The sequence below is a fragment of the Hipposideros armiger genome, unplaced genomic scaffold, assembly GCF_001890085.2.
Source record: "Hipposideros armiger isolate ML-2016 unplaced genomic scaffold, ASM189008v1 scaffold_737, whole genome shotgun sequence".
NCBI lineage: Eukaryota > Metazoa > Chordata > Mammalia > Chiroptera > Hipposideridae > Hipposideros > Hipposideros armiger.
Window position 1 is genome coordinate 770,499 of NW_017732087.1, and position 10,375 is coordinate 780,873.

The window sequence follows — 10,375 nt, forward strand, 5'->3', positions numbered from 1 at the left end:
AGGGCTTCAGCCCACTGCTAAATTTAGGCAACCATGAGAGGCTGAGCCCATCCTAGTGTTTTAGGACCCAAGGCAGTAGTGACAAAGTAATTAATAGCCAACGAACTCTCTTAAGCTTGTAATTTCAGCTATACATAATTCCTAATTTCATATATGCTAATGGTCTTTTCGAAAAAAAAACCCAGGGTGTAGTTGGCTTGCTTAAGGGATAGAACAATGAATAAGAGTGGATTTAACAAGTACCAACCATAAGCTGCCAGGAGAAAACTTGATCTACTTCAGCCCAAATGTTGTCAAACAGTGAGAATAAAGTTTTAACAATTTTTGGACACGTGTAGTGTTTTATAGCATTTTTATTAGTGGTTATAAGATTTTCATGTATGAATTTGACAAGTTTTCTGAGCTGGAAGAGCCAGCCTAATAATTGACTTGACTCATTAACATTTCCTTTCCTACTCCTTTGATTAACTGTGCTTTGGAAACATGACATATGAAGAAACTTTTCATTCTCTGTAGTAATTTAGAGGGTGATTTTGTGATCAGACTTGTATGTTAAGTTATCCTTAGCCATCTCAGCTCGTCTCTCTTAACTTGTACCACTGTAGTTTATTCCTACACTTTAACTCTGCCTGGAAATGTGTGGTAAAAGCAATGTGTAAAAGGCAGACTTCTCGCTTTGTGAGACTGATAGGTGAAACTACAGAATGGACTGGATTGGAGGAACTCCTTAGGTTCGATGGAACACCAACAGTTCTTTAGCTGCTCCCACAGAGTTCATTTGTAGTCGTTACCTAGAGCCCTGCTACTCAAAATGTAGTCTGGGCACCAGCAATGGTGTCACCTAGGAACTTGTGAGGAATGCAGAATTGCAGACCCCACTGCAGACCAACTGAATCAGAATCTTTTTTTTTTTTGGTGCCTGATACAAAGATTTATTTCTCTCTCCTATGGTCAAATATATTGGCGGGGATGGGGCGGCGTGCTGGCCTCCAATCACAGAGCTGATCTGGAATCCAAGTACACAAAACCCACTTTGCAGCTCCTCCCTTTAGGGCTGTCATTTTTTTTTAAATTGTGGTAAAATATACCTAACATAAAATTAACCATTCTAACCAATTTTTAGTATTCAGTCCAGTACTATTAAGTATATCACACTGTTGGTTGTGAAACCAATCTCCAAAACTCTTTTCATCTTGCAAAACTAAGACGCTATACCCATTAAAAAACCCATTCCTGCCATCTGCTCTGGCCACCGCCATCAGAAATACAATAAGACTCTGAGGTGCAGGTACGTAGCACCTTAAAGTCTAAGGAGCCTGATCCAGACAGCAGCTTATTTTTTTCCAATTCTGTGCTCTTTTACCCGAGAGTTCAGCAAAAAAAATATTTCTCATTACCTAACAAGGAACTAGGATGAAACCCCTTGCCTGCAGCTTCTTTTAATACCATCCACCACTTAGTGCTATCCTAACAAGTTTGGATCAGTAAGTCATAACTGAGGATGAACTTTTTAACTGGTATGTTTAAACCCAATCCATTAGGCCAGAGGCCCTTAAGGAGAGGGAGAAAACAAATACATACACCATTTGGTATGGGCCGTTTCAAGTTATTTTTATTAGTAAAAATATGGAAAACAGCTTGGATGTACTTGAATTTCCAATTATGTGGTCCACTGACAGAAAAAAAAATGTGGGTGTGCTAAAAGTAGTAGTAGAAGTCTAGTATTTACAAATACTGATTTGTTTCTGCCATAGATCAAGTAAATTCTTCTCAGAACTTAACTATAGCATGTGAACGTCTAATTTCAGCTTTGACCTAATAGTTTAACTTTTTTACTTTGCAGATTTGTCTTGATTTTGAAGCCCTGGCATTCACACATCCTGACTTCTAGTTTTTGAATGTAAATCACTCAATACTTGTATTAAAATAAAAAACAGATCCTGGTTGCCTATCATTATTGTAAAGTTTCTATATTTACTTCAATTAATTCACATATAGTTATTGCAATGTGAGAGGTGTTATAAGAACAGTTTCTGTAATATTAAGTGTGGATCAAAATAACATCTGTAATAGGTATTGATAAACTAATATTTTATTTCTTTTTTAAGTTAGCCAACAACCTTGGATCTATGGCAAATACTGATTCAGCTATTCCCAACTCTCTTTTCTATTGCTTCCTCAACCACAGAAGTTAACAACCTAAAACATTCACCAGTCTGGGCTCCTTGGTTAGTAACAGCCACTGGCCCAGTTCTATCCAATAAGATATAACCAAAGAGTTTCTGCAAAAATTTTATTAAGGGAAACAGTTGGCTGGCATGTATTTTGTACATGATAAACTAATTTTAAAACATGAAACAGAATTAGACAAGTAGCTTGAATGAAATTATAAAGAGTGCATTAAAATACCAGCAGTAAAATTTCTTCAAGAACTAAAATGACAGGGTAAAAATAAAAAATAGTCCCTTAGAAAATATTAACTTGCAGCCAATCTTATATTCTTCTTCTTTGTTTCAATGGATGACTTGTATGTACACTGTCTAGCTTGTCCTCTGGAGGCTCTGGCACAGATGAAACCACCTAGTTGAAAAAAAAAGAACCACCAAAACTTAATTTTTATAGTACAAGGGTAAATTAGACTATTAAAAGAAGTAGACTATATATTCAATAGCCTATCTTTGCTATCACATTTGAAGCAGAATTAACCCAAGTTCAAGGTACAGCCCATGATCTAGGCACAGAGCAGTTTTCTATCCAAACATTGATGGGAGTAAAATTTCTAAAGACATTTAACAAGAAAAAAAGAAATGAGAAGAGAGAAGTAAACACACACTCTAGTTTAACATTCCTTTATAGATCTGAAGTTACTTGTTATTTTATGAATACAGATAGATACCCTGGTTGTGCACAACTTGAAATGCTGAAAATGTCTGGTATATTTACAGACATGGAAGCTTGAGGCAGGGAAAGGAAAAATTTGGAGAAATAATCAGAAAAAGGTTAGATAAGAAGAGTTTAAGAGTCTTCATTTAAAATGAAAAATTATTAGAGACTGTAGTAAATTGTATTTACATTCGCCTTTTTGTTGCCCATTATTTCTATAGCTAGGATTTGGACCTAATGATTTTTTCTTGAAAATACAACCAGCTCTGGCTGCGACAGCGATGTATCTGTATCTATGCCTTAGTCAGTTGCATGTGAAGGAAGAAAGGGTGCTAGCATAAACTAAAAAATTTAAAAGAGGCATAAGCATAGAAATCGTGTCCATGGATCTTTATTATAAAACAATCCCTTGTCCTTAATCGGATAATAATTTTAAGGTAACAAATGTACATAAAATAAATTAAGCTACCTAAGTCTCCCTAAATCACACTGGAAAACATATGTACACCTGTGTGAAAAGCACTTTCTGAACATCAGAGTAAAGTATAAGAGAATGTTCTTTCTCCCTTGGTTTATGATTTCTAAAGTCTTGCTCCACAATAATTTATTTCAAAAGCAAACTCAAATGTTAGCCTTCTTTTATTTGTGCTTAGAAAGTGGAAAATGATTATGTAAATAATGTAAAAACCATTACTAAATTGCACAATCTTTGCACAATCTATAATAGTTCTAATCTATTTAAGAGGTTTACATTTGAAATGCAGACCTTAAGGCCTAATCTTTAGAAGTCTCACCTTCTTCTATGGCTATCTCTATTAAAGAAGGAAAATAAATGTTTTGAATTTGATGTAATTTGTAATAACTTTGAACTTTAGAGAAATATACTGTAATAGTTTTCCTTTCATACCATATGCTCCAGATTTCTGGTCAAGATGGTGGAGTAGGTAAATGCTGTGGTCGCCTTCTCCAAAGACCACATCAAAATTACAATTAAACTACAGAACAAATATCATTGAGAATCACCTGAAGTCTAGCTGACCAGAAGTCCCTCAACTAAGGTATACAGAAGGAGCCACTTCCAGACTGGTAGGAGGATGGAGACACGGAATGGGCTGGTCCCACACCCCCGTGTGGCGGTTAAAAATTGGGAGGGATATCTCGGCTGTGGAGGTGCCCCCAGAGGAGTGAGGGTCCCAGCCCCACACTGGGCTCCCCAGCCAAGGGTTCCAGTGTGGGGAAGAGAAGTCCCCACAATATCTGGCTGTGAAAACCAGCGGAGACTCTGGCTGACAGACAGGAGGGCAGCTGGAGTCCCAGGAGTTGCTCTTAAAGGGCCCGCGCATGGACTCATTCAGTCTGAGCTCCAGCTCTGGGGCAGCAGATTGAAAGGCACCAGAAACATCCAGGGAGGAACTGAATTGTCTGGCTACAAAAAGCTGTCTGATACAAAACACATTTTGTTCATTGTTCAAAGCAAGGATTAAATTGTATCAAAGCAAATAAATTTCTATTAGTCAAATTCAGTTAATTCAACAGCAGGAAAACATCAAAAAACTAAAAATGAAAAAAATTAACGACAATGTTATAATTCTCACAAATAAGTCTCCATTTAATTGTTAGTCCTATAACCAAATCATCTCTTGACACAGTTTAAAAATGATCTTACCTCTTTAAGTTTGTTCCGAATTAAATTCGCAGTTGTATTCAATGAGTCGTCATGCATATCCACTTTAGGGATGTCTGGTAAAAGAGGCCCAATCATGACCTCATTACTGCTCATGTTTGTTTCAAGAAAAGTTCCAAGTTTAAGATCATTTTCTCTTCTTCTTTTACGCTCCTGCAGTTGTGTTGTCCTAGGCATAAATCTGTCAACTGCCTCTGAAGGAGTAATAATAGCCTTCTGTGCACCAGGGCAGGCCACTGAATTTTTAAAAGTTTTCATTGGCATTTTCTGCAGAGAGTCATTGTGGTTGCAGTGCCCCACTGTTTCACCAAGGTTTCTACCATCCTGAGAGGAGTTCGATGCTCCATCCACATGCTCTCTTGATGAGCAGGTACATTTTGAGGAGAAATAACATAAAGGCAACTCACAAGAATAAGGAAGACAAGGATCTGCGTTCCCAGCTGCACAAAATCCAGATCTCTCCGAATGGAAGTCCTGTTTAAAATACTTTGTGTCTTTATGTTCCGTAACCAGTTTCTTCTTTGTCATGAAATGATCTTTATATTACAATTTAAAAGGTGAGGGATAGGGAAACAGAAATGGTTCATTTATTGTAATCATCATTTTAGAAATGCGTAATTTTACAAACAAACATTACTTTAAAATGTTAACAAATGCTACTCTGAAAACTTGATTTCTTGAGGAGATAATACGATACATTCATGTGGTTTAAAGTCTAAAAAGGATAAAGGTATATGAAGTGTCAAGTTTCACTCTTTCCTTGCTCCCCATATGCCTGGTTTCCACCTCCCATAAGTAATCAATAGTCTTACTTTGTCCAGTAAGTCTTACTTTTCCTCCTTCCACCTACCCTTCTTTCTCTCCTATAATACCCATTTTTCTGCACCTTTGTATTTTCCACTTAACTGTGGATCTTGGAGAGGTTTTCCATGTCATTACATAGCTGCTTTTTTTTTTTTTTACAGCATCAGAAAATTCCATTACATGAATGTGCATGCTGCTTAGCTTGTGTTTGTTAGTTTTTAAGGAGGCAATATGCTGTGCCCATGTTTTATAATTCCCTTTGCCCCAACGCATCAAGCTTGCCCGGAGCTAGGTAGTTGCATATCCCATAGGTTAAAAGTTCGGTGTCAACAAATGACCAGGGACTCTCAACAGTTCTCTTGCCAAATTTTCATGGAAATTGTCTCTCTTCACCACTGGCACATGCCCCTTCCCCAATCAGCCATAAACTCACCATATGCATTAGCTGTATGGACACTGACTTTGTCTTTCAATTAAAGGGTGGAGATTTGGTCATTTGAGCCTCTAGTACTATTCAGTTTTCAGACCACACACATTATCTTAATCCAATTCTGACTGCTCTAGTCCTACAATCCATGAACCAGACCCCATGACTTCATTCCAGGCATTTGGAATTTGTATCTAGGGAAACACAGTTGGGCACTGGAAGCACTTAGCCAGCTGCTGGTCAAAAGTAAAACGTTTCCACTTTTAGCAGTTTTAGATTAGCAGTTGGTAAACGGTCTAAATCTAAGAATCCTAATTGTTTCTCACCGCCTTTAGGTCAAAGCTTTAATTCCTTAGCATGTGACACAAGGCCCTTCATGATTCACTTCCTGTCTTTTGTTCATCTTATCTCTCACTGAAGCTCCTGTGTTGTGGTTATCCTGTACTACTCACAGGTCCTTAAACTGCAGGATGCTCATTTATTCCTCTGGGTCTTTAAACATTCTATCTGAATAATGTCTACTTATCTTTCAAAACTCAGCCACCTCTTATCCTGTAGGAAGTTTTCCACGAACCAACATTTCTCCCTTCTCAGGCCAGACAGAGTGCTACACAGAACCCTACAGTTTACAGTTATTGAATACTGTGATCATTTACTTGTCTCTCTTCCCACTAGACTGGGAGCTCTATGATGATATACTTAGCAGAATGATTGACACATAGGTGTTTAGTAACAGGCTTTGCATACCTTTATTTTTAGTAATTCTTCCTATATAAGACTTCCTCTCTTGTAATTTTTTTCTAGTTTCTTCAACTGTCTCAAATTCTGGAGCATAGCACACATGAAGCAATCCACCAAAAAAACTCTGTTCATCCATTTTTCTCTTGGCTATCCTACACGGAAATACATGATAGCATGGTTTATTAATCTTGATTTACTTAGGATAAAAGCTTAACTAGTACACAATGCATTGATCTATAGAGCAAAGTCCAGCTTTTGCTATGTGTATGTACATTCTACGGTTTGGGGGGAATTAAGATGCTGTACTTGTGAATAGTATTGACCCTTCTGACAGTGTATTCTGTTAGAACCTTTCCTTCCCTCTCCAAACTGTGTTAATAGGTTTTGAGCTATTGATCCACGTGTGTAACAGAATCCCTTTAACCAACTTAGGATCCAACTGGGTATACAATCCATAGATAGAGATTTTCTCTATGGTAAGTTAAATGGCCCTTGAGAGTGAGTTCATACCCAATTTAGCCTTTTCAGCACAATGTGTTCCTATAATGGGACTCGTATATAATAAAAATATTATAATTGTAAAACCTACAATTAATGAGGAAATACTGAATATATAACAACTAAGCAATGAGAAAATGAAAAGACGGTATTCATTCAATAAACACTTAAACATCTATGACTGGTCAGGCATTACAACAATAAATATTTTAAGTTCTTCTGAGCCCAGGTATAATGATAAGAACCATTTATTGAGATTTTACTACGGACTAGGCAGTGTCCTAAGTACTTCACTTGAATTAACACTTCACAACAACCCTATGATGAAAGTGAGGCCCAGGGACATTTATAAATTGGCCATGCTCACTCACATTGGTTTGTGGAGCTAGGATTCAAATCCAGATGTTGAACTCCAAGGCCTACGGTCCTACGTGCTGTGGAAAATGCCAAAACTCTAGAAAACATGCTAACCATGAGGAGCTGGCAAGTTGGATATGGAAGTGAGATTACATAGAAGAGCAACCTGAGAACAATACATGACCCCAAAAAATCAAGTGCTTTTATGGCAGACTACATGTACTATTTGTGGCACAGAAAATATGAATTGTAATAGCCAGGGAAGGATGGGTCTTGGAGCAAATTAGTAGGGGTCAGCATAAAAATAAATAAAGCATTTCATATTTCAGTCTTATTGGAATAGAATTTGTTATATAGAAAGCTGGAAAAGATGGGATCAATTCACATAGGTGCAAAACAATAAGAACCTCAATAACTAGTGTTTATTGCATTCTGAACAAGAGGCACTATAATAAATCCTTTACATGGAATATCTCATTTCTTCCTCACACAACCTCAAGTAGGTACTTCTACCATATGGATTTTACAGAATAGGAGAAACAGGCTTAATGGGGTTAAATAACTTGTCCTAGACCATGATGTTAGTCAGCAGTGGAACTTGAAAACTTATTCCAAAGCCAATTTATAATCTACTACACTGTATGACAGAAAAGTGTTAAGCATGGGAATGATATGATGGAATAGTCTTTTGGTAAGGCTAACATTTAAAAGGACAAGGAAGGGCCGGCTGAGTGGCGTGTTGGTTAAGAGTTGGCTTGGGATGCCAGCTCTGAGCAGCAGGACCGCTAGTTCGGATCCCACATGGGCCAGTGATGCTGCGCCCTCTACAGCTAAGATGGTGAACAACAGCTCGACCTGGAGCTGGGCTGCCGTGAGACTGCCTCACCCGGGAAGAGCGCAATGATAATACCAACATGGGCCAGTGAAGCGATGTCCTCCACAATTAGACTGAAGAACCGAAGGACAGCAACTTGCCTGTTTCCCTTCCCCGATTCCCCAACGATATCCTCTCTCCCAATTCCCCAATAAAATCTTAATAATAATAATAATAATAATAATAATAATAAAAAGACAAGGAAGACAATAATACAGGGCTATGGTAAGTTACTGGGTAATTTAGGTGTGAAGGGGGGAAACCTGGGGCCAAAATAATAGCAATGGAAATGAAGGAGATAAGACACTGCTTAACTTGCATATTACCTTGCACTCTGTAAATTCACAAATTTAATAAGGTAAACTTCTGTAAAGTCTTCTGCTGGGTATTCATCTAGAGCATTATACTGTTCAATTGCACCATATAGAGCAAATCGCTCAACTAATTCCTTCATTGCTCCCACTGCAGGAACTCCTTGTATTAATAAATACCGAGATTCCAAATTAATTGTATATACCTAAAAGAAATACAGACACATTAAACGTATTTCATAAATAAACCCAGGACAAATCTGCTTTAAAAAAATAAAAGCTTTGAAAACAAATATTCTGTTCCACTGGTCTGCAGAAAACAGAACATCACAAAATGTGCCCCTCTCTCTGCCAAACCAAAAATTCACCCCACGTGTCAGGGCCTCTAACTAACGCATAAAACAGACTACCTTAATTGACATGTTTTCCAGAAGCTGGTTCGGTAGAAGTTACTGGAGTTAACAATACTCATTGAGTGCTTACCGTGTGCCAAGCACTATCATAAACACGGAAGATCCCATGACTAAAACAAAGCCCTGTTTTCACAGAGCTGACGTTCTAGCAGCACTTAACCAAAGAGGTCGTGGGAATCGGTGGTAGCTGAGTACCAGGGTTGCTCATACCCATCCCAAAGGGGTGAGTGAGGTTCTAGCAGCACTTAACCAAAGAGGTCGTGGGAATCGGTGGTAGCTGAGTACCAGGGTTGCTCATACCCATCCCAAAGGGGTGAGTGAGGGATACGACCTCCGCCTTTCAAGCTTTCATATACGTAGGCTTGGCATGTGAAACTAGAGCTCACATAAAACTACGGAAAATGGCGAACGAAACCAAAATCACTTTACCTTGACAGCACGAGGCCGTCGCCCCTCCCGGTACTTGGCCCGCGTGTCGCACACAGCTCTTTGGACGTGGTGGTCCAATAAAGTCCCCAGCTCCCCGCCACTCGACGCCATCTTGCCGACTTTGGCCCTTACAGAAATGACAACATCCGCCAGGCTGCACTTCTGTTTATCCAATAAGAGAGAGGGATGGGTCAAGACGTGCCGGGATTGGCTGAAGGATCGACAATTGTTTCCTGCAAGCGATGATTCGGTGAATGAGGTGCCGCCCCCCAGCGGCGCGGCGGAGAGCGGGAGAAGGCTTGCTTGCTCCTCCCCCTACCCGTGTGCGGTGAGACGCGCCGCTGGGCGAGGGGGGCGGGGCCGATCGATTATATCCTGTTGCGACGCCCTGGGCCTGACGGGTTGGCTGGGGTCCGCTGGGGTTGACGGTAGGGGGATCTGTGTTGGCAGACGATGTGGGGCAGCGAACGCCTGGCGGGTGCCGGGGGAGGTGGAGCGGCGGTGACTGTGGCCTTCACCAACGCTCGCGACTGCTTCCTGCACTTGCCCCGGCGTCTCGTGTCCCAGCTGCACCTGCTGCAGGTAAAGCGCTGGCTCCGGCGGGGTCTCCCAGCCCAGACTCGGGACACCTGGTGCATAGTCTGGGGTCGACCTGGCCGAGGCCTTCCAGGGACGCGGCGGCCGCTCAAGGCCTCATCCGGCGACCGGGCACAGGCTGCTTTCTCGGTGCCGCCGAGCGGTGTAGTGGCCAGACTGAGGGCCCTTCGAGGGCAGGGCCGGTCTGGGTAGTCTGTGCAACCCACACGACGACGTCTAGTGCAGCCCAGGCCTTTAAGTTAACTGGCCTTATCTCAGGGCTTTTCACTCGGCTTCCAAACATCTTAATATTGTACTTCTGCGTTCAAATATTCCTCACTCCAGGTTGGAAAGCCCTTCAGAATTGTTTGTGTTTTA

The 10,375-nt window shown here is 40.3% G+C and overlaps 2 protein-coding genes across 3 annotated transcripts in view; one reads left to right on the top strand and one right to left on the bottom strand.

Annotated features, from left to right (window-relative positions):
• Nucleotides 1-2,276: 2,276 nt before the first annotated feature.
• RBM48 (RNA binding motif protein 48) lies at nt 2,277-9,568 on the bottom strand. The gene is made up of 5 exons (XM_019627592.1): nt 9,422-9,568; nt 8,595-8,785; nt 6,546-6,691; nt 4,550-5,103; nt 2,277-2,580 (listed from the first exon to the last, which is right to left on the bottom strand). The coding sequence occupies exons 1-5, from the start codon at nt 9,530-9,532 to the stop codon at nt 2,494-2,496; spliced, it is 1,089 nt and encodes a 362-aa protein (XP_019483137.1). The 5' UTR covers nt 9,533-9,568; the 3' UTR covers nt 2,277-2,493.
• A 218-nt stretch (nt 9,569-9,786) lies between these two features.
• The window catches only part of PEX1 (peroxisomal biogenesis factor 1), a 64,015-nt gene continuing 63,426 nt past the window's right edge, over nt 9,787-10,375 (top strand). For both annotated transcript variants that reach the window (XM_019627606.1, XM_019627608.1), the window contains exon 1: nt 9,787-10,003. In XM_019627606.1, the coding sequence (XP_019483151.1) occupies nt 9,875-10,003 (129 nt within the window). In that variant the 5' untranslated portion in view covers nt 9,787-9,874. The remainder of the gene's footprint in view (nt 10,004-10,375) is intronic.